We start from the raw sequence: 24,264 nt of genomic DNA, 5'->3' as shown, positions 1-24,264 counted from the left end.
CCTGCTTCTCCCTCTGCCTCTGTCTCTGCCTCTCTCTCTCTCTCTCTGTGTCTCTCACGAATAAATTTTTTAAAAAGTCTAAAAAAAAATTTAAAAGCACTGATGGACTGATGGATTGATGGAGTGCTGCTTGTTTTCCTCATTTTGAGGGCCTGAGATTTTGATAAGTGCCAACTCAAGCATAACTCCAAGTATGTGCCTGTTTTATAGCTGAAGAAAGAGAAGTTCATTTGTACCCTCACCTAATGTTTCTTCCTCAATCCAGATGTGGAAGGCAAAGATGCCCTATAGATTGAGTCTACTCTTCTTTGCCAACTAATTTTTTTTAAAGATTTTATTTATTTATTCATAGAAACAGAGAGAGAGGCAGAGACACAGGCAGAGGGAGAAGCAGGCTCCACACATGGAGCCCGACATGGGACTTGATCCTGGGTCTCCAGGATCACACCCCAGGCTGCAGGCTGCACCAAACTGCTGCGCCACCGGGGCTGCCCGCCAACTAATATTTTAATCTTTAAGCTTCTGATTAACTTAAGCCTAATTTGAGCACAAGATTGTTGCCAATAGAAACTTCTAGAAACAGTGTTGATGCATAGGATTTGGCCTGTTCTCAATTCCTCCATAAGAAAAAAGCATAATCGTAGTTAGTTTGTTTATTTATTTGAAGAGCACATGAGTGTGGGGCAGGGGTAAGGGAGGAGGCGTAGAGGGAGAGAGAAAATCTCAAGCAGACTCCCCACTGAGCACAGAGCCCCCCACAGGACTTGATCTCAGCACCCTGAGATCATGACCTGAGCCGAAGGCAGATGCTTAACCAACTGAGCCTCCTGGGCACCCCTCTAATAGGAACATTTGAAGATGATACATTATGGAAATCTAGATACTCATTGGAAGTATTTGAACGGCAGCTGACCCCGGTCGCCATGTGTTCCGACAAGCTAGAGATGAGCACATATGAGTAAGCACAAAAGCTTCTGGCCATGGGGTCACCTTGTCTAACAGATCCTGTCACTTTCATCTTAGTCTCCTAAATAGTATCAAACTTTCAATGTCCAGCTCAATAGATCTTGTTTCCCATAAACCCTTTTTTCACCTTCTTTCCTCTGAAGCAATATACCAACTCTGATTCTCAGAGCATGGGAATTATTATTACAACTTATTCCATGAGCTTTTAAAAATTGGTTGTAATAATGTGAGGGTTTCACCTGATCATAGGATTATATTAATTCAACTGATTTCTACTTACTCAGAGATACGGCCATGAGAGCAGCAGGAACCCCAAATGCCAGTGGGTAACAAGCTTTCTGACTGTAAATTCCACATTCGTGAACTGAAGAGAAATGACAAGATTAAAATTCATTATGGTGTTGGTAATGCTTAGATGGTTATCATTTTTAAAAATCCTCAACTGGTTATTATATATTGTTTTCACTTAATGTTCTAGACTTATCCATGTGCCTTAGTGATTTCATTGCCAGCTGAGTCAAGCAGCTTCATAGTAGAAAGAGCAGGTGATGAACACAGTTTCTAATCTTAGTTCCTAAATAGGGGTCTGTTACTAGACAAGCCAAAATCAGTGGGAACCCTTCTGTGGATTTTCTTAGTTAGGGAGATAAAAATGACCTGGATACAATAACTTAAGATCAGGGACTCAGTAAATAAACTCAAAAGTACCCTTGGATATCAACATTGTGCGTTCCTGAATTCATGGTAATTATTTTTTTTAAGGTTTTATTTATTTATTCATGAGAGACACACAGAGAGAGGCAGAGACAGAGGCAGAGGGAGAAGCAGGCTCCCTGCGGGGAGCCCAAGGTGGGGATTCGATCCCAGGACCCGGGGATCACACCCTGCACCGAAGGCAGACAAGATGCTCAACCACTGAGCCATCCAGGCTTCCCAAATTCATGCTAATTAGAAAGCAATTAGATGGTCCAGGGAAGGGGTCAATAAACCAGATAGTAAATATTTTAGGCTTTGTGGATGATTCAGTCTCTGTCCCAACTACCCAACCCTGATTTTCTAAGATGAAAGCAGCCATAGACAACACACAAATGGATGGTCTTGTCCAGATTTCTGGATTTGGCCTATTGGCCATAGTTTGCTAACCCCTGACTGCAGATCTTTTCTAGCTCTGAAATCCTAGGATTGGTAAAGGAGAAAACTTCAGATTTTGGAAGGAGCAATAGATTATTGGAAATTCAATGGAATGGAACCTCCGAGAATAATATGATCGGGAAGGGGCTTGACTTTGTCTTTGAATAGCTATTTCATAGTTCTATAGAGAAAGAAGTTAACTCGTACAAAGTTGATAGTTATGCAAATGTTTCTCATTCAAAGCTGTACAAATGATTCCAGTTCATGGAATGCAAAAGGACTCTTCCCTCTGTGAAGAATGTCAATCTCTATCAGTCAAATCTTTAATTTAACTGATTATGGCTGTATTCCAGTTTCCTCATCATTAATAAGTCATGTAAAATCATGGCACATGCTCACTTCATATTTGTGTGAGAGCCACAATTTTGCCTTTAAAATTGCCCTTTTTAACACATTTTGCAATTCAAACTTGCATAGTACATATTCTAGTAGAAATGGAGGCAGGGGGAGGGGAGGGAAAAGAATGAAGGCTATTAAATGTTTATATGAAACAAGTTGGAATGGGGTTTAAGTGTCATCTTCACGCTACTATTCCATGCAGAGATACATAAATCCCCACAAAATATTTTCTTTCATCATTTAATCTACTTTGCAGCGTGACCGCCCTGGTGCTGGTTGGTCTAATCTGTCTTGGAATATTCCCTTCTACGTGGGAAACTCACAAACTCTCAGTGAAGTGTCAGTGAACACAAAAATCTGCAAGCTGTTGATAGCTGCTGTCTCATTTTCTTTCCTGGGCGGTTCTTTTAGAAATAGCTGAGAGGAGAGGAATGCAAAGGGTAAAGCCTCGCCCATTCCTAACTCCCTGAACATCACTGGGGAGCAAAGCTTGAAAGCAAAAATGTCAACTAGGACCTATCCAGGTGTGGTTTCCAAATAGCACCTCTTGTCTTATCCTTTACCGTGAATGAAGACTTTGCATTAACAATAAATTTAGAGAAATCCATTGCTATGCTGAGGACGTTTTCCATTCTTCAGTGGTCTTTGGGATAAGGGGGGAGGGTCAAAAAAGATTAGAAAAGACAAGAAGCTCATCTTCTGGATTTCCAAGTATGTAACATGTATCCAACAACGGAAGTATAGCAGGACAAAATGAACATGAGAACAAAACAAGAACTTAAACTTTCCATCTGAATTTCTCTCCATAATTAAAAAGAGGAAAACAAAAATCCCCTTCAGATATGTTTTACCTCTGAGCATGGGAGTGACAATAGTGGAAATCAAGCTTCCAGCATTAATGGCCAAATAAAAGATGGAAAAGAATCTGTTTCTTTGTTTTTCCTGTAATAAAAAGGAAGAAGTTTACAATATGACTTCGGTTATGCATTCAAGTGATAAAATGTAGCTGATGATCTGCTTTCACTTCTAACTTAACCAAAAGGTCAGTCAGTGTCCTGCTTTCAAATGTCCTTGAAAAGAATCAAATGGAGAATAGACTTTGTGTGTGTGGAACGTGATTCCTGGTTGTTTACAGTTCATTTATGTAATTTCTGAGAAGGTACATGATCTTACCTGGCCCTCTTCAAACTGGTCTCCACCAAATGCAGACACACAGGGCTTTATTCCTCCAGTTCCCAGAGCTATCAGGGCCAGGCCAATCATGGACAGTGCCCTAGGGAAAGGAGAGGGGTTATTGCAGTAATGTGAGATTCTTTTTTTTTCTTTTTTTCTTTTTTTAGTAGGCTCCATGCCTCGTGTAGAGCCTAACGTGGGGCTGGAATTCACAACCCTGAGAGGGAGACTTGAGCTGGGATCAAGAGTCAGATGCTTAACTGCCTGAGCCACCCAGGTGCCCCCTGTTTGCCTCTTAATAGCACTTGTGCTCAGCGCTGCCACTCCAAGCATTTTAAATGACCACAAAACACGGCCAATTGGATGTGATATTCCCTGTGCTCTTGTGAGAGTTGTAGGTATGCTATAATATTAACTCCATGAAACAAACCAAGTAGCTAAACTTTCTTGAGTACTTCTCACTGGAGTACTTCTACACTTGCCATGTACTACTCAGACCCAGGCACGAGGTGGTAGTCTAGTCCCACACAAGATAGACTTTAGTAAAAATGGGACCTACCTGCAAAAGTTAAGACACTTACTCAAGGTCACACAACCAGTACAGGGCACAGTCAGCATTTGAACCCACTTAGCCTGGCTCCAATATCCCTGTTCTTAAATGATATTGTAGAAGAGAATCCAGAGGCACGGGGAAGGTGAGCTACCCGGGCCTCATGGCTCCTCCATGGGTAGCTGGGAATCAGACATGGAAGTCTGAGCTGCTGACCTTGGGCATGCAGCCACTTCCTTCCACCAACCCAAGGCCCTGTGGGCACTGCAGGATTTGCTGAGAGGGACCTGGTCTAAACAGCAATCTGATTGACTAACAAACCAGAAATGCAGGAATTGCAGCAACTAATTTGGATTTCAATGATTATTTTCCCCAACTCATAAGATGGGTTTACTCATAGATTGCAGGAATTGCAGCAACTAATTTGGATTTCAATGATTATTTTCCCCAACTCATAAGATGGGTTTACTCATAGATTGGGGAACTGAGGCCCAAGCACAGGAAACAAAAAGAATTGTTGTAAGTTGTCTACTGGGTCAGACTGCAGTGATGGGAAATTAATCTCACAGAGGAGCATGTCAATTGTGCTTGCCATCAAGGACTCAAAACACAGGGCTGGAACAAATATTTATGAAGCCCAATTACTGAAAAATAAGCAGGAGCATGGTACAAGAAGACAACCATAGATACAGAGTCTTGAGGAAACCTGGCACAATCAGGGACCAAGGTCCCTGGGAGCTATGTCCCTCTAGGGAAGATCAAGATTAATACCCCATTCTGTGTGCTGACCATGCCTCATGCTGAGATGTACCCAAAACGGCAAGCCATTAGGTGAGCAGTGACTCCAGAGAACTGTGGGGATGGTGACATACAAAGCCCCAACTCTTAGTCAACTAAACAATTTTAGTTGGGAGGAAAGGGCTCCTTACACTTATGGTGAAGTTCAAGGGAAAAGATGAGCCATTTGAGCACCAAGGAAACAACCAGTGTGTGTGTGTGTTGGGGGTGGGGGTGGGGAGGGCAGCAGTTAGCGTCTACTCACACATGCACGGACAGATTGTCAGGAGTTCCATCTTTGTTATAGTCTGTGAGGTCATTAATTGAGCTTACTGCAGTGACCGCCTGTCCAATTGTGTAGACAATGGAGAGTGACACGATTGTCCTGTGTTGAAAGGGTTAAGAGAATCCAAGTTAGTTGCATAAGAGCCGTCCACTTCCTCCTCTCCCACAGAAAGGCCTCCTGCTTCAAGATGCAAGAGCCTAGTCATCTGTATGCTTGTTCCTCAAACTTGGGTAAAGCTGGTAACTCTTGGAAAGGTAGCCTGCTGGAGGGTTTGTCGTCCAGCCAGCGAGTGTGGGGCAATATTGGCTGGAGTTGGTGGTGGGTGGGGAGCTCTGTTTCACCTTTGACCTACTTGAAAAACTCAATGTTTTCTTCTACCTAACTACCGAAGTGAGAACATCTATCATTGAACAGTGAGAGAGACTTATCTTGTGCCTGGTAACCAATATTTGGCCAGGAGTGGGCCATTGGTTATGGTTGAATTATATTGAATTCTTTTGGGATAGTCAGTGAATTTGGCCGAGAAGAGCCTCCACTTCCTTGATCATTAAGTCCTAGGACTTCTTGAAAACCGTCTATTGGGTACACTCTTGGAGCTGTTCCTTAGAAGTGGGTGAGTGCCCCCATGTCCTCTCTGTCCAGCGAGCAATGTGAGCCTTTCAGTGATTAATGATAGATGGTACTCCTGCTACTATTTCAAGAGGAGACAAAGATGTTATCACTGTTTGAAGGAGGAAAAAAACTTACCCGTGCTGCCTGCATTCCCACTGCTCAATGCCAGGCACTGTGTTAGACTCTGGGAATGGGATGCTCAGAGCAGAAACAGGGCCTAGCGGGCTCTCCTAAGGCTTTTTTGTGCCTTGATTCGTTGTTCCCACCATCCATCATCTCCCACCACAAAGCTTACGATTACTTTTGGTCTTATTTCTTAACAAGGACACTGTACATACTCACTTGAACTTTCCCAGCCAGGAGTCTGCGATCAGTGCGCCGAGGATCGGCGTCAGGTAGCACAGAGCCACAAACGTGTGGTAGATGGCCGTGGACAGATTATCGTCCCACCCGATGAACCGTCTGAAGTACAGAATCAGGAGTGCTTTTCGTGGAGGGCAAGGGGAGTGGGAGGGGAGACAAAGTTAGGAGCTGTGGAAACTCAGGCTTTTGACTCAAGGGGAGGAGGGTGAAAATCGTTACCTCTCATTCCATAGTAGGAAAATCTTTCACAGAACTCATTGACCACGATGAAGAAGATGCTCAAGGGGTAACCAAAGCAACCCTGACGAAAGGAAACAGTGTAGGATTGAAACATGCTCCCTGCTGGTGCAGTGTCACAAGTGAGTGCTAACGGCATGAGAAGTAGCTGGTGCATATTTAGTAACTTGTCAGTGACTGACCATCCAGAAGTCAGTCTGAAATTCTAGATTCTAGAAAAATCTAGAATATTCAACATTTTTCTTCCCTTACACTCCTCCCAGAGTGACAACAATGAAATAAAGCATCTGGTTTTACTGTTCATTGGAGGACTAGACACAGCGTGTATGCCCTAAAGAGAAGAAGTGCCACACCGAGACTCGGGACTGTCCCTGCACTGAATCGCATGTATGACAGGCATTTATGGAGTGAGGGAAGCACAGCTGTGAACATTTAGGAGCAGAACAGAGCGAAGTTTGCAACATGAAGCTAGGTAGAGAAGGAAAAAACCGGATACTCACATATGACTTGGACATGCCTGAAAGAAAACCAAAAGGCCACCATTAAAGTCAAGTAATTAGAATACTTCTTGCTGAGCCCACACTCAGACCCTCTGACTTTCCAGGGCAGTGAGATGTGCCGTCCAGACCGGTCCAGCCCTTTCTGGCGAGTGGGGCCTGGCATCAGATTTTCTTCCAGTTTACCCCTCAGGCAATTCTCATTGTGGTCAGAATCGAGAGTCAGAGGCTCCGAGAATGGTGCCAGAAGCATTTTCTCCTTAAAACACTCCGAAGCCTGCTCATTGCCCTCGGGACGAAATCCAAACATCTTTGCATGCCCTTTACGGTCTCAGGAGGTCAGGGGGTTTGGAGAGGACTCGGTGGTGGGAGCATAAAATGCTTCCCGGTGCCTAAGGCCGGTGAGGATTCAGCTCCCATTGCCCTTCCCGTCAGGACCTTCCTTCCAGCCCCTTCCCCGCGCAGAGAGGACCCCTGGGATTCCCTCCTGTCAGTTTGCAGAGCACACTGGGGACCCGCCCGGAGTCCCGAATGCACAAGACGATGACTCCTGTGTCAGGAATTGCCCCTGCCCCTTCCTACACCTGTCAGAAATCTTGCCGTGGCATGACTCTCACAGAGCTGCATCTGCCCCCCTGTGCTCCCAGAGAGCAACGGTTCGTATGTTTGACTCCCTTCTAGGGGTATCCATCTCCCCAACCCCAGCATCTTTTCCAGTGCCTACCCCCTAGCAGGGCCTTATTGTCAGAAGAGGGAATTAGGAGAGCAAGAAGAAAGGCGAGAGGCCAAGTGAGCCAGCGCAAACCAAGTGCCCTACACTCGGCCTTCTAGGTCTTAGGTGTACCCTTCAGGCCCGGTGGCCCAGCCCCAGCTCTGGTCTCCCCTGAATTTTGACGAGAGCTGACCCATACCCTGTCTCAAGTCCTAACACCTTGTGGCACAGCACCAAGGTGCTGCCCTGTAGTTACGAGTGCCTGTCACATGCTGTGCCCTTTCCATGGGGTATCATCTCCCCTCACCCCTGCCACCGACCAGATCTTAGAATCCTTTGTTTTGGGGGACCTTGAATATTCCCTGCCTCTATTACAAATCAGTGACCCCACACAATGGTCCTCAAACTTCATTGTGCCTCAGAATCACCGCAGGGCTTGTGGGAGCAGGTGACCCAACCCCATGCCCACAGCTGCTGACTCTGAGGGTCTGGGGTGGCCCATGGAGTCTGCACTTCTCCCAAGTCCCACAGTGATGTCCCCGCTGGTTCAGGGACCACCCCCACCCCCGACCTCCCCCCACCCCAGGCTGTGATGTCCACGTGTCTGACTGATCTCCTTGAGGGGGTTTTATTGCTTCCCTGGCCCCCGAGCTTGCCCGCTGTCTGGAGCAGGAAGCAAACACAGAAGCGGGCCTGATGCCTCATATTCTCATTATGTGCAAACCCTGAGCCCAGGCCACATAGACAAAAATCACGACTCAGCCTGAGGAACTCGGCTCTTGGCCCAGACCCAGGTGATGGTCGAGGCCCCCACCCCCCAGCCCCTCGTGGGCCGGGGCCTCGCTTCCTGACTCTGGTCACACTGTGCTGTGGGCATTGGCACTTCCCCGGCTCAGCATGGCCCCCGGCCTCACACCACAAGCTCTCACTTTTGCCCACTTAAGAGCAGTGGTGCTATTTTAGGCCTTGTCCTAAGGCGGGAAGGAACCTCTTCTGGCCTCTCACGGCCTCAGTCCCCACTCTTGCCATCTATAAAGTTCTGGAAAGAGATTCTTCAACACTAATAGCCTGGTTTTCTCCCCAGTTAGACTTCCCTGTGGGAAGGGGATGCTTTGAGGGTCAACGTGTGAAAGATGTGGGCACCGGGGCAGATGTGTGATGGAATCACTGGTTGCTTTCCAGCTGTGGCCGTGGGTGAGCCCAGCTTCCCTCTGGACAGCCCACCTGTCGGAGGAAGACAGCGCTATGCCCCTTACAGGCCTGTTGTAAGAGTTGTATGTGCGAAGCCCCATCCCAGGCCTGGTGTGTCGCTCAGGGAAGACGCTGCTACCTCAGAATCCTTGGCACCTCACATAGTGCTTTTCACAAGCTGGAGTCAAATGTTTGTTGAATGAACACGTATTCAAAGGACCAGTCGTATCGTCATCAAGTCCAGTGTTCAGATCCTGGCTCTGCCCGCCAGGCTCTAGCCTCCTCCTGCCCGTGAGGCTGCCCCACCTGCATCTCATCGCTGTCTGTCTGTCTTCTCCATCCCCCCGCCACATGGTTTAGCCTGTGGGGAGTCCTGCTAGGAGACCACAGGGTCAGGGGATTCCTTTCTGTGCCTCCTTCCCAAAATGTCATCTCAGACTGCTGTGTCCTCAAGGGACAGTCGCTGCTTCTCTGAAGTAGGCCCTCCTCTCACACAACTCTCCGTCCAGACTTTGGTCACAGTTTTGTACCACCTCCTATAGGTGGTCACTGAGGCCACTCTTCTGGGCACCTGCATTGTTATTTATGGCTCCCTGCCCCCACCCCTCAGCCTTTTCTCAATTGTGTGTGCATGTGTGTGTGTGTGTGTGTGTGTGTGTGTGTGAATAACCACTCCTATTCTGAATGTGCCATCTGTGTCCAGATGGGACCGTGACTGGTATAGCCCACAAGCCAGCTTTCACTGCCAGACTGGAGAATGCCAACTCTCCAGTGCAATAAAAGACCCCATCAGAAACACATGCTTTTGAAGAACTGCACACAAACAACCTTGGCAATATTTGAGGCCCTGTTTCATTGCGGGGGTGCCCTGTCTGCTAGAGGAAACAGCAAGGCCATACGATGCTCTGCCTACTTTCACTTCAGATAATGGGGTCTCACCAGTGTCTCCCAAAGACCAGACAAAAGCAAGCTGAGCACCGCCTGCCCAGGGCTCAGACTCATCCTTGCTATAGGCCTTTACAGGGAAGCAGGAGGGAGGTATAAACACCCAAGTCCAGCAGAAAAAGCCCAGAGATTCCTTGCAACTGTTCCTTCCACATGGTTTCTCAGGATTTGGGTTTGCAAGGAAAGATTTCATCTGGCCAGCGTAGCACCTATAATTTTTTTTAAAAGATTTATTCATTCATTTTAACGAGAGAGTGAGAGAAAGAGGGAGAGATAGTAGGGGGAGGCGCAGAGGGAGAGAGAATCTCAAGCAGACTCCTTGCTGAGCATACAGCCCAGCCGCAGGGCTCGATCCCATGACCCATGAGATCATGACCTGAGCCGAAACCAAGAGTCGGACATTTAATCAGCTGAGTCACCCAGGTGCCCCACACCTATAATTTTTTTGAAAAATACTATTCAGCACCTATTGTTTGCCAAATCACAATGGGAAAGATTTTGTTTACTTTAAACATAAACTAGGTTACAAAAAAAAGAGCTTTGATCTTATTACAACCACCACCATTCTCAGAACTATGTAATGGAAAATGAAGTCCTTAAACTCACCCAGGTGAAAATCTGAGATTTAGTACCCAGTCATCACCCAGGAGGCTTGTTTTTTTCTGAAAGGCGTGCATTCCAAAGAGCAATTTTTATTATTGCGGGGCAGAGGTTGCTAACCTCTTCTGTTGCAGAATTCAGAGCTATTTGGTGGATGTATATTAGTCAGCATTTCTTATCTCACATGTATTAACAGGATCACTCTATGAGAAAGCTCAGGTCAGAAGTGGTGTGTATGTTGAGCCTTACATGACTGTATCCCGACAGTAAATCTAATCAGCATATTTGAGTGGTCCACGGTTCTCGCATCATCTGTGGGTCACTTGGATATAACTACTGATAGGAGTAAATAAAGCGGCTTAGAATCAGGCATGCCAGTACCGGGCGCAGAGTCAACACTGGCTCCTATTGTTATTCTAGGCCTAGCAGTGCTTTTGTCTTTCTTTTGGTTAAAGAAATTAATAAAATAAGTGTACATTATAAGTTTCGGGGATCCCTGGGTGGCGCAGCGGTTTGGCGCCTGCCTTTGGCCCAGGGCGCGATCCTGGAGACCCGGGATCGGATCCCACGTCGGGCTCCCGGTGCATGGAGCCTGCTTCTCCCTCTGCCTGTGTCTCTGCCTCTCTCTCTCTCTCTCTCTCTGTGACTATCATGAATAAATAAATAAAATCTTTAAAAAAAATAAGTTTCGATGATTACTGACTTGGAAGGATAGTGGGAAAAACCAAGAAAGACACTCTATTAATAATTTCCCATTCCTTAATGAAATTTCTTCATTAAGGTATTTCCTACCATTTAACAAAGCACATTCCATATTTTGAACCATTTAGGGATGGAAATTCTAACTGTAATGGTTCATTACCTAGAAATTAAGTATTCTTGGGATGCCTGGGTGACTCAGGTTGAGCGTCTGCCTTCAGCTTGGGGCATGATCCCGGAGTCCTGGGATCGAGTCCCACGTTGGGCTCCCTGCATGGAGCCTGCTTCTCCCTCTGCCTATGTCTCTGTCTCTCTGTTTCTCATGAATAAATAAATAAAATCTTTTTTAAAAAAATGGTGATGGGTGATTTTTTTTTTAAAAATCAGCATGGTGATGGGTGTGAAGAGTGCATTTCTAGAACTTGGACTGGGGAAGTGGGAAGGAATGAAGAATCTGCTGCTGTTTGAGCAGCTCTTACCTTTAGGCAGAAAGAAAACTGCCTCCTACCATGACCAAGAGTGAAAATGAGGGAGTGAGCTCTGTGTTGCATGATGTTTTAGGAATGATACTCCTGTGTGGCGTGGTAGGCAGAACAGTGGTCCCCACGATGTCTGTGTCCTAACCCCTGGAGCTTGTGGACATGTTACCTTCCATGGTGGGGTAGGGGGTGTTCTGCAGACTAAGTTAAAGATCACGAGATGGGGAGTTTATCCTGGATTACCTGGTGGCCCCAATGTAGTCACATGGGCCCTTAAAAGAGTCAAAGGAAGAGATGTGAAGAAGGAAGTAGAGGCTGGAGTGACGGTACTTTGTAGAAAGCCAGCACGAACCAAGGAATATAGCAGTCTCTAGAAGCTGGAAAAGACAAGGAACTGGATTCTCCCCTACAACCTCCAGAAGGAACACGGTCCTGCTGACACCTTGATTTTAGCTCAGTGAGACTCATGCGACTTCTGACCTCCAGAACAGTGAGATTAAAAAGTTTGTGTCATATTAAGTTGCTTAGTTTGTGGCAGTGTGTGATATCGGCGATAGGACACAAGCAGGATTTGCCTCAAGCTCTATAAATGAAGGTTTTTATCGCTAAATCACTCACTCTTCATATAGAACTAAGACTCAAACCTCCAGCAACTTTTATATGCCAGCAAAGTGCTCTTTTTTATAATTTTCCCTTTTAGCTACATTTTCCACCTGGGGGTTCAGGAGTCCAATCCCATGCCTTTTTTTTTTTTTTTTTAAAGATTTTATTTATTTATTCATGAGAGAAGCAGGCTCCATGCAGGGAGCCAGTTGTGGGACTTGATCCTGGGTCTCCAGGATCAGGCCCTGGGCCAAAGGCGGCGCTAAACCATTGGGCCACTGGGGCTGCCCCAATCCCATGCCTTTTAAACAGGATCTGCACTTGCTCTGCTACTTTCTGCAGGTACTCTTCCTTAGCCATCTGTAGAGTGAGGGTGCTGCCTTCCAGGCCTGCTACAAGGAACGAGGCGGTCTGAAAATGGTTTCATAACAAGTTAAGTTGATCAACCCTGGATTCTTTTAGGTGGGAGGGTATGAGCCTTGGGGAGCAAGAGGTTGAGCCTCCACTTGGGGACATCCTTCCTAAACACGGGGCTTTAAAGATCCAAAGCACTTAACTTCTGGACCGCCAATTCCTTCACCTAGAAATGCTAACACCATCTTTGCAAGTTGGTTAATAAGATCAAATCTACAGGAATGCAATGAAGTTTGCTATTCGCTGCATCCCATGAAGACAGCTGGGGAGTGCAGACAGATGTTTGGAACAGGCTGATTTAAGATTAAAATATGGGCAAGAATGTGTGATGAGGAACCCTGGTAGGGTTGAGAAGGGCCCTCAAAGAAACAGGCAGTCTCTCCAGGGCTATTCACACTCACCAAAAGAAGAAGGTCCATATGACATCATCTTGGGAAATTAGGCCACAGGGATTAGCAAGCTGTGGGCCGGGAAACGCCAATCTTGAACATGAGCTACAGTGGCAAGCATTGATTTTTAATTAAGCTGCTTTTCAAATGGGCAGCACTAGAGTGTGCTGCATGTGTGTAGCTGTAGGGGCTTAAGGATCATGTGTAATCCTCCACTGCAGTGGTTTGCAAAGTGTGGTCTCTGGCGTAGCTGCACAGCACCTGGGAACCCATCAGAAATGCACATTCTCAGGTCCATCCCAAACCTACCAAGTCAGAAACTCCCCATGTAAGCGGAGTTGTACATATGCATATGTCTGTGCGTGTGATCAAGCCCTCCTGGGACTGAAGTTCTACAGTTTGGGAGTCCCTCCTCGCTCCAGAGCAACCGTGGGGAGCAGTCAAGGAAAGGGTCTGGTGTGAAGGCGTGTATCCTAGGTGGCAGCTCCAGGCTAGGTGATCAGCTCCTATGATGTGATTCAGGCTCTGTTCATTGTTCACTAGGATGACTGTGACAAGCAGATGCCATGTCTCAACCTTCCCTGTCTCCCATCTACCCAAGTGGACCTGAGCTTCCCAGATGCAGTGATTCAGGATGGCTCTCGAACCTGCCTGGCTCTCTGCTACCTGAAAGGTCAGACCTGCCACTCAGCACAGTGCAAAGAAGCCCTCCAGGACCTGACTTCGCTCTTCCTCCACGCCGGTGGTCAAGCCACATGACTTCTAATTCCCTCAGCACACCAGGTTCAGCACCCCACCAGCACCATTAGGGTAGTTAGTGCCTCACCTCTCCCCTTGGCCTCCCAGATACTCTCTTCTCCTTTTAGATTTCTTTAGTCTTTTTTTTTTAAGATTTTATTTATTTATTTGACACAGAGAGAGAGAGCACAAGCAGGCAGAGCTGCAGGCAGAGGGAGAAGCAGACACCCCCAGAGGAGGGAGCTGATGTGGGGCTTGATCCCAGGACTCTAGAATCATGACCTGAGCCGAAGGCAGACGCTTCACCGACTGAACCACCCAGGCGCCACTAGATTTCTTTAGTCTTTTTATAACTGCCTTGACAGGACACGTTGTTCTGACTTCTGAAAACATGTTATAGAGCCTCACATATCATATGATTCCCCCCCCACCCCCAATTTCAGTGAGGAAATAAAGTGTATGCCACTTCAAAAGAGCCCAGCAGGATATGCACCCAGCAGAACTATGGCTGACCTGAGGCAAGGTGACAGGAGGCATGGGAGGAGAGGTAGCAGCTGAGTGCTTTGTGCAGCACACTTGGTTTGATTCCCCGCCCCCCCCCAAATCAATCAACTTTGATTAAGAAGTGAAAGGCACTCTTCTTAAAGGGGCTATTCCGGGACAGCAGTCAGGTTAGCTCTAGAACAAGTTTTATGGTCTGTAATCCAGGCCCTTGTTTCTGGAGTGGTTCTTCTTGAGGCTATTTCTTGCCCTACTTGATAATTGTTTTTCTTACTTGGCTCTTTTGCCACATTTCTCACCCTCAGACCCCCTGCAGGTCCATATGGCACTTCTGTGCACATTCGAGAATTGTGATAATTTAAGCCGGATGCTGCCCCGGGAAGCATGGCTTGACTGGTGGATGGCAGCTCCGTTCCAACAAGAAAAAATGTCCCTGGGTGGATGCACTGCTTGGCAATGGAGCACGGGCCACATTCCAGCCCCACGGGCCCTCTTGCGGGGGCCTTCACACAGGGTACTGCCTACACATCTATGACCAGTGCCCTGCCCATCCTTCTATTGTTTTTTTTTTTTTTTTTTTTAATAGAAAAAGCCTCTTTTCCACAAATGTTTTCTTCCTCACTGAGGGACAATCTATTTTTCCTTTGATCCATCAGCAAACAGCTATATAAACAGAACATACTGATGTATGATTTTCAGAATGCCAGTTTAATCAAGTTACCCCTGCGAAAGGCAAATGAGTTATCCATTCCTTGAGAACCAGGAATGTCAACTAAACCCTAATTACATGAAGCCACTTTAGAAATACAGGGAAGCTGGACTAATGGGACAGTAGAGGTTTTATTAAGTGACTTTGGCCTGGTGCCACGGCAGGGACCAGCTCAGTCTGGGAGCGCAGGCGACCCTGTAACCATCCAGGCCAAAGGCGTGAGCCCAGCTGGGGAGAAGACGGACACGGAGTATAAAATCTCTTAGCTGGAGTCTGGCTCCTCGGCACCGGGTGTCTCACAGCCGTGTCCCCCCTTTGGGGTGCGGCAGGGGCCGCTGGGAGCCGGCTCCCGGGGCTGGTCTGCTTTCTCTGCCTGCGTGAGGGACACACAGCCGTGGACCTTTGACCGCCCGGCAGCCAGGCCTCGCCCTTGTGCTGTGCTGTGTGCGTCTGACAGCCGTGACTTGGCCACCGCCTCCCTTCGCCTGGACACCCCCCGGTCAGGAACGGGGGAGGCAGCTCTCCATCCGTGCGCTAGTTTGCTGGGGCTGCCGTAACCATGCACCACAGACGGAGCAGCTTAAAACAACAGCAACGCATCCCCCCCGGCCCCCGCAGTCGGGATCCGAGCGGGGGTCCGAGCCCCAGGTGTCAGCCAGGTCGGCTCCTTCTGAGGCTGCGAGGGGGAATCTGGCCAGCCTCCCCCAGCTTCTGGGGGTCACTGGCCATCATAGACGTTCCTCGGCTCGTGAGAGCATCACCCAGACCTCTGCTTCCGTCCTCGCACGGTGTTCTTGTGCGTGTGCCCGTGTTCGCATGTCCCCCTCGTATAAGGACACCAGTCATATTGGGTTGGGGGCCCCCTTCCTCCAGGATGACATCATCGGAACTAATTACAGCTGTGCAGGCCCTACCTCCACATAAGGTCCATGCTCTGAGGTCTCAGGGTTCGGACTTCAGCACCTGCATTTGTGGCTGGGTGGAAACAAACCCACAACAGGCAGAGAGCTTTGCTAGTTGTCTGACCAACTGCTGTAGGTTACAGACATCCTTCTAGCTTTTAAAAAGATTTCTACAATGCTGGTCTAAAATCATCAGCTTAAGAGGCCCATAGTGGCCTCCTCTGATGGTTTTATAAATAACCCCATGACTTTTAGCATCTAATTTTCATAACTACAGACGTGAATCACTGACAGGTCATTTCCATTCGCCTCCAGAAAGAAACGATCTCTCCAGGCCCTGGGGGAGCCACCTGCCTTCGGATATGCTCAGCGATTATTTACTTCTCAATTGTAGGGAAAGTTGCGGCCAGGCCAGAGGGTGCAGACCAGTTAATATGTAGTAAGCTGTTAATGCAAAACAGAAAGGGCCAGGCCTAAGTTCTGCCTTAGGCGTGGGCAGGATCAATCACTCAGGTGAGAGAAGTTCCTGGGAGTCAGAAAGGTGACCCTTGGTCTCCCAGTTATGTCCTTTATCGACATGTGGGCGTTCTTTTATTCTGGAAGAACAGCCTTCGTTCTGAACTAAGAGCGAGGCTTGCTTTAAACGCTCTACTGCTGAGAGTCAGTAAACGGATCTATTCGCAGGCCAGAGATTAGACAGGGACGGACCCTCCGGAGCGGAGCGGAGCGGGCTCTGGGAAGAAGCAAGAGGGGAGAGCCCCGGGAAGAGCAGCATGCTGCCCACGGCGAACAGGCAACAGGGACAAGTCTGTAGCATCAGCCCTAAGACACTGTATATGGTCAGAAGGCGAAAACAATGCCAGAGGCGCACAAGTGTCACCAAATTAAAACCTCCTGGTCTTTTGGAGGTTTGTTTGGGAGGCAATTAAGTTAGAAGCCCTAGGGGCACCTGGGTGGCTCAGTGGTTGAACATCTGCCTTTGGTTCAGGTCGTGATTCCAGAGTCATGGGATCGAGTCCCGCATCGGGCTCTCCTGCCTTTGTCTCTGCCTCTCTTTCTGTGTCTCTCATGAATAAATAAAAACAATCTTAAAGAAAAAAAAAACTAGAGACTCTAACATTTATTTATTATTATTATTTTTGAAATCCTAAACTTTAGAACCAAATATATATATATATATATATATATATATATATATTTTTTTTTTTTTTTTTTGCTCTTAGATGTTAAAATGTAATTGGAAGAAATGCTGATGATCATGGTTAAGTGTGAAGTTAGGCTACAAAGTGATCTACAGAAAGCAGATTTTTTTTTCCAACTGATATTTAGGCTATGCATGCTTCATTCCTATCATGAGAATATCTCTAAGAAATTTCTGGAGTGGTCAAAGATGTATATTTTAAAGACTTATTTGTTTTAGAGAGAGAGTACACACTTGCAAGCGAGTAGGGGGAGGGGAAAAGGAAGCTAGAGAAGCAGACTGCCCATTGAGCTCGGAACCCCACTCGGGCTCCATCTCACGACCAAGATCATGACCTGAGCCAAAATCAAGAGTCAGACACTTAACCGACTGAGTCATCCAGGTGCCCCAAATATGTGTATTTTAAATCTTGTTAGATATCACCTAACACTTCTATAGAGAAGTGACTTATTTTTTTCCCATATTATAATTTTAAGGTAAGCACGCATAGGAGCAGTTATAAAGAAAGAAAAATTTATCACACTGTTCATTAAGACTGCCTGGGAACTCCATAGTACAGTACAATACCTAAGGCAGTATCAATAGGGTATGAACATAATTTTTAGAATTAATTTGAGGTAAATGTCTACGACATCACTATGAGCATTTCTGATTCACTAATATTCTACGGCGGTGAGGGTGTTCCCTACATACCAATTCTGTTATTAAATAGATGCTGTTTAGAACTGACTCGTGCTATACCCAGAAAATCCATCCAACTTGCTGGGGGAAGAGACTAGTTGTCGCGGGTAGCATCTCAGGTGAAGATACAGGCCACAGCGGCCTCTTCTTTACACACCAAGAATACGTGCTGCCTAAAGTCATATATAAGTGACATACATCTTTCAGAGAGAACATTTTCTATTATCACGTATACTGGGTCGAATAGTGTCCCCTGAAACTCACGTCCTTCCTAGAATCTCAGATTCTGACCTTATTTAAAAATGAGATCTTTGTAGATGTAATGAGGTCACGTTGGAGTAGAGTGGATCCCTAACCCCCACACACCAGGGATTGCTGGCAACACCAAAAGCTAAGAGAAAGGCATGGGACAGATTCTCTTCTACAGCCCTCAGAGAGCACATGGCTCTGCAGACACCCTGATTTATGACTTCCAGCCTCCAGAACTGTGAGAATCCATTTCTGCTGCTTTAAACGATCTGGTTTGTGATACTTTCGTTATGGCAGCGGCAGGAAACTAGTCCACCATGGGAGCTGACACGTTTAGGTCTGTTCTTCCAAGAACATCTCAAGAGTACTTTCTGATGTGCCCTGATAGAACTTACAATAAAATCTTGCCTCTTGAGACTGTATAAGTTTCAAATGCTTAACCTGTGAGCTTTCAACGTGTCTCCTTATGTGAGTACATTTTATGAATTTTCCAGTCTTATATCCGATCCTTAAACCAAATTTTCCTTTGGGTTCATGGTCAGTGTCACACGTCCCCACACAACAACTGGATGCTCTAAACCCTCTCTCCAACGACAGGCTCCTTTCAGGAGGCCCTGGCCAGTGGCCAATCTTGGAGGAACTAGGCCTTCCTCCTTCTCCAGAAAGTTTGTGGTAGATGCTCTCTGTTCCTCCTGGTATTGCCACTTTCTACTGCTGAGACTGTGCTTTTACTACACCGCCTGCAGATGGTAGCTGCACTGGTTCTGAAGCTAGGCAGCGAGCAGAGGCCTGGCCTGGCCTGTCGGACACGGCCCCCTTCACAGCAGCCCCTTGAGATGAGCCCATCGGCCTTCCAAAGTGATACCTTCCTGGGCTCTGAAACCAAGAGACGAAGTTACAAAACAGAGGTTCCTGGGTTCCTTATGTTGCAACCCCAGGATTCTGAGTCAGTGGTTCTCATTCATTTCCAGATAATACTGCTCTTATTCTTTCACCATCATCACAGAAGAATGTGGAAGCTTCCTCAGAGTCCTCCCTTGTTTTGATACCCTTTAATCAGTGCACCTGGGACACCTACCCACTCTCTCTCCCGCTAGGAATCAGATTGAGATCCAGTTGCGTCCCAGAGCTGCTGCTGCCTGGAGAGGCGTGAGCATGGCTGGCAGGGTGCTCCACGCCCCTGGTCCCACTACGGCTCCTGTCGTGCACAGCCCTACCCTGGACAACAGGCGGCTGTCCCTCTCACTAGTGAACCAGCCGCAGTGGGCTTCCTGTTCTTCGGTAACTCAAAGGGCAGCATATCAAACAACAGACAAAGACCAAGTACATCAAACCTGGAATAATTCCAGGAGAGGTGTGAAGGACCAGGCAAAAATTTAGCATTAAGGCAGCAATCCTCCAGCTTTGACAAGACACCAGAAAGCTGTCGCTTTCTCTGGCCTCATGATAATTTATTTACCGCAACTATCCCTCACTGTGGAAAAATGTTTATGGGCTTGTGTTTCTGCCTCGCCCTGAGAATAGGAGTTTCTTCAAGACAGATGGTAAATAAATACCTGCATCCATCCATCATTTAGGCTCACCACCGCCCCCCTCTCTGCACCAGCCACAGCTGGGCCACATGGCTTCATTACTCCCGCTCTTTCCTACCCTATATTCTTAGCCGGTGCAAGCTAATTTTTAAATTCTAGCTACTAATTTACTGCAAAGTTGGTCATCATGGACAAGTCAGCAGTCAGGTGGCGCTTGATCTTATTGTCACCATCTCATCTAGGGGGGACAGTAGCAATATTTGGGCATGGGTGTGGGTCACGAAAAAAAGCCTGTCAGGGGCACATGGGTGGTTCAGTTGGTTAAGTGTCTGCCTTTGGCTCAGGTCATGATCCTGGGGTCCTGTGATCAAGCCCCATGTTGGGCTCCTGGCTGAGGGGGAATCTGCTTCTCCCTCTGCCCCTCCCACTGCTCATGTTCTCTTTCTCAAATAAATAAATAAATAAATAAATAAATAAATAAATAAATAACATCTTAATTAAAAAAAAAGAGCCTGTCATTTAGAGTGATACAGAGCAGTGGTTCTCCACGTGGGGTCTTGGGACCAGCAGCAGCAGGATGTGGGAACTTGTGTAAATGCTAATCCTTAGAGCTGCCCCAGACCCACTTGAAGCAGAGATTCTAGGGTGCAGGGCCCAGCAATGTGTTGGAATAAACCATCACTTGGGTGATCCCGATGGATCCTAAAGCCTGAAGATCACCACCTACACATGTCAGCCTGAGAGTCGCTGAGAGGCAGACGATTCTCCCATGGGTCAGATGCCCAAGGTCTGCCTCAGTAGCAACTTCAGCTTCTAGCCTCTACAGGGTACACTTACAGCCCCTACAGGGTTCCCTGGGACTTCAGCACTGTTCTTTGGTTTACCGGAGAACTTCTAGAAAGAAGCAAGGATGTAGAAGAACTTTTAAGTGGCAGGGTTGGGGTGCCTTCAAAACCAGTCCATCATGTTATGCTCAGGCAAGAAGCCGACTGGAAAAACTCACCAGAATCCCACAAGGCCAGTGGGAGGCTGAGAGGTGGGGGGACAGGATTATAATCAACTATCCTTCATCAAAGAATATAATCAACTATCTTTCAAAACAACCTGGAGGCTCTGGCAAAGGGGGGCAGGAGCTTGCTTCATAGAGCCTGAAGTCTCTTCATACTTCATTTTCAAAGTTAAGTGTGTGGCAAATGACAGGGCAGCATCTAGGGTTTTCCAGGACCATAGTATGGAAAATAATTTGTAAGAACAGCAACATTAGTGCAGATTCTTGCTTAGCTCTGGGTGAGGGAGGGAAATGGGGTGAAGGGAGAAAGAATGAATATTTGAAGTCTTCAGCCAAAGCATCCCTAGCCCCACAAAGTTCTCCCCTGAAAGGTTCTCTGCCCTTAGGAAACCTGGCCCCATAAGACAGCTCTTGGGAAGGCGGCCTTCTCTCTATCCTTGACTCTGATAAGCACCGCCAGACTTTAATGTAAGAGTGGGCAAAGGATAGTTCATGGGCCAAATCCGGCCCACCACCTGTTTTTCTGTGGCTCACCTGTTAAGGATGGCTTCCATGGGGGATCCCTGGGTGGCTCAGGGGTTTAGTGCCTGCCTTCAGCCCAGGGCGTGATCCTGGAGTCCCAGGATCAACTCCTGCATCAGGCTCCTTGCACAGAGCCTGCCTCTCCCTCTGCTTCTTTCTCTCTGTGTCTCTCATGAATAAATAAATAAACTCTTTAAAAAAAAAAAAAAGGATGGCTCCATGTTTTTAAGTGGCTGAAAAACAATTTTTAAAAACTATTTTGTGACACACGAAAATTCCATGAAATTCAGATTTCCGTGCCCATAAATAAAGTTTTATTGGAACACAGCTCTGCCCATTTGTTTATATATTTTGCGCCACAAAGGCAGAGTTGAGTGTGGCCTCAGAGGCTATGCTACCTCAGAAAGCTGAAAATATTTACTATCTGGCCCTATCCAGGAAAAGCTTGCCAATCCATCTTTAAAGCAAAGGGTTTTCTGTTCATGATTCTAACTGAATACAGCTGCCAGGCTTATCTATGCATCATCATGCCCACAGCGACGTTTCATCCACTTTATTCTTGTGGATTCGTGTTGCTGTGTTACTGAGTCCAATAAATGGCATAATTTTGATTCTCGTTGCATCCATCACTTTCCGATTCCATCCCAACTCCTGCTCCCCATTCTCAGGGCCAGGAAAAGAACCTGGTGTGAAAATTAGTTTCAGATTCACATTGGACAAAATCAGCTCGAAGCAAATCTGTCTCTAAGACCTGCTGCCTGGCTTCCTTACCCCCTGACGTGCTCACCAAGGATCCTGGGTGTCCCTTTTTCAGTCATGAGGGACCTGAAGCAATTCTGAAACCATCTGAGTGCCAGAGATCTGTTCTCAAGAGAAGACACTGCTACCTTTTATTTAAAAACCTCTTAAAAATCGTTTGTTCTACTTACTACCTAAACTTAGATATTAAAACATAGGACTGGAATAAACATAAAACTGGTGTGCGGCTATATTGCTACTCACATGCTAAGCCAATCTCAGTTACCAGAACAAACAAACAAACAAAGAAACAAAAAAACAGCCACCACTGAAGGACTGATTTGCAAACTTGAAAGAATCTATTCATTTAGGATTATATTTCAGAAGCTAACTGTGTTCATTCACCAATAATCAGGCAGCTGACAGCTGGCCTGATTGGAAATACTTTAGGAAAGTCCAAACTTGGCACAGACGTTACTCAGGCATTTGGTATCTAAAGATCAAATAAATACTCAGAGCACCTCCCAGGGAAGTCACACGGAGTGACAAGCAAATGATGTGTGAGGTAGGATCCAGAACTCCAGCCCAGGAGTTTGGCTGTGGAGCACACGTGCTGACAGCCTGCACCTCTGCGGGAGACAGTAGCATCTTTCAGGAAAAGGCACAGGTGGCCACGGTAAGAGGTCCCAAGTGTGAACCCCTCAATACTGTTGCTTTGGAATCACAACACAGGGTGGTCCAGTGAGACATGGGGAGAGCTTGTTGCAGGGCTGCACACCAGGTCTCACACTCGTACACACCCCGATACAACCACTGAGGCTGTTACCAATACGTCTAAGGGCTGAGGAAGACAAAGCCCAAAGTTTAATTTACTGAGGCAAATCCATAGCGGTAGCAAGAGGTAGACAGGAAGAGAACTGAAGGCAGGTCAAAGTCAGGCCGCTTCTCTCAGCTATGGGGCCACGTTGTGCCTGCCTGGGCTCATCCATGCCGTGACTTTGCTTTGCTCGGAGTCACCTGCCTTCCCATCCTTTTTTTTTTTTTTTTTTTTTTAAGATTTATGTATTTATTTATGATAGACACAGAGACAGAGAGACAGAGAGACAGAGAGAGGCAGAGACAGAGGCAGGGGGAGAAGCAGGCTCCATGCAGGGAGCCCGACGTGGGACTCGACCCCGGGACTCCAGGATCGCGCCCTGGGCCAAACCGCTGCGCCAGCAGGGAGCCCCGGCTTCCCCATCTTTAGGGGAGAAGAGGGCTGGGATGGGCTCTGCTCTCATCCCGCAGGGGCCTACGCCGCGGCCGGCAGGACAGTTCTCTCCTAGACGTCCTGCGGACACCCCACGCCTGGGGAGGCCCAGCTACCCTCGGCGGGCGCCTCCCCGTGAGGTCCGAGCGCAGCTGGCAGGGTGACCAGCAGGCCCCGGGCTGCGGGCTCACCCGGGCTGCCCCCCGCCCCCCCCCCCCCGCCGCCGCGCGCCTCCCCGTCCGGCTGGATGGAGGTTCGGGGCCCTGCCATCGCCGGCACCACCGCCCCTCCGGCTCAAGCCCATTCCCAGCTCCCGCCCGCGAACACGCGGACCCAGGATCCCCAGCCCGAGGCGCTGGTTCCCGCCACCCCCGAGCCTGCGCGCCCCGCGGCTCCCCGCCTCCGCGCAGGGACGGCATCGCGGCCGGCGACTTGCCCCGGGGCCGGGACGCGGTTCTCGGACCCAGGTCGCCTCCCGCCTGGCTCCGCGCGCAGGTCCGCTGGCCGCGCGCCCCCGGCTGCCCTCGCCCCCCGCCCCCCGCCCCTGCGCCCCCGCGCCCCCGGCTGCCCTCGCCCCGTGCCCCCCGCCCCCGCGCGCCCCCGGCTGCCCTCGCCCCCCGCCCCCGCGCGCCCCCGGCCACGCGACCTACCCATGGTGGCGGCTCCGAGGGCTCCCTGCGACTGGCGAGCGGGCAGTCCGGGAGAGAGGACCTTTTTTTTTAAGGTGTCGCTCTTATGACTTGGTTTCCAGGCCCTGCCCAGCCACCTGTGCAGCTGGAGGTGTGCAGGCGGGGCGGCGGGGCTCCACCCTCCCGGCGGCCGAACGCCAGCGAGCGGAGGCGGGCGCCCCTTGAGCCCCAGCGCGGGGCCAGCTCCGGGGCCCCCCTGGCCCGCCCCGGGCCCTCGGGAGCCGGCGCCGGGGACAGGAGCATCGGCCGGGGCCTGGGCACGGACGCCCCGACGGGGAGCGCACCTGGCGGCCGAGGCTGCCGGGCCTCGCGGGGTGTGCGGCTCAGCAGGGCCGGGTGGGACCCCAGGACCCGCTCTGGAAACCACGGGGCTGGGAAAACCGCCCCTTCTGAGCGAGAAAGCAGAACTGGGTGAACATGCGTGTTTGTGGGGCTTTACCTGGAGGGTGAACCAGCCAAAGCACTTCTGGAAGACTCTAGAATAAATCTCCAGATCATTTTTCTGTTTCCTCGGCTGACTT

At 48.4% G+C, this 24,264-nt stretch overlaps 1 protein-coding gene across 1 annotated transcript in view; it reads right to left on the bottom strand.

Moving 5' to 3' along the window:
• The window catches only part of SLC15A1 (solute carrier family 15 member 1), a 50,000-nt gene extending 26,169 nt beyond the window's left edge, over nucleotides 1–23,831 (bottom strand). Inside the window, exons 1-8 of the mRNA XM_072782562.1 lie at nucleotides 23,705–23,831; nucleotides 6,995–7,011; nucleotides 6,477–6,558; nucleotides 6,237–6,378; nucleotides 5,262–5,381; nucleotides 3,670–3,769; nucleotides 3,348–3,438; nucleotides 1,247–1,330 (exon numbers count right to left, since the gene is read on the bottom strand). Coding sequence (XP_072638663.1) covers nucleotides 1,247–1,330; nucleotides 3,348–3,438; nucleotides 3,670–3,769; nucleotides 5,262–5,381; nucleotides 6,237–6,378; nucleotides 6,477–6,558; nucleotides 6,995–7,011; nucleotides 23,705–23,708 — 640 coding nt within the window. The 5' untranslated portion in view covers nucleotides 23,709–23,831. The remainder of the gene's footprint in view (nucleotides 1–1,246; nucleotides 1,331–3,347; nucleotides 3,439–3,669; nucleotides 3,770–5,261; nucleotides 5,382–6,236; nucleotides 6,379–6,476; nucleotides 6,559–6,994; nucleotides 7,012–23,704) is intronic.
• Nucleotides 23,832–24,264: the final 433 nt, after the last annotated feature.

The sequence above is a fragment of the Canis lupus genome, chromosome 17 (genome assembly GCF_048164855.1).
Source record: "Canis lupus baileyi chromosome 17, mCanLup2.hap1, whole genome shotgun sequence".
NCBI lineage: Eukaryota > Metazoa > Chordata > Mammalia > Carnivora > Canidae > Canis > Canis lupus.
This window is presented reverse-complemented; position numbering and strand designations above follow the sequence as displayed.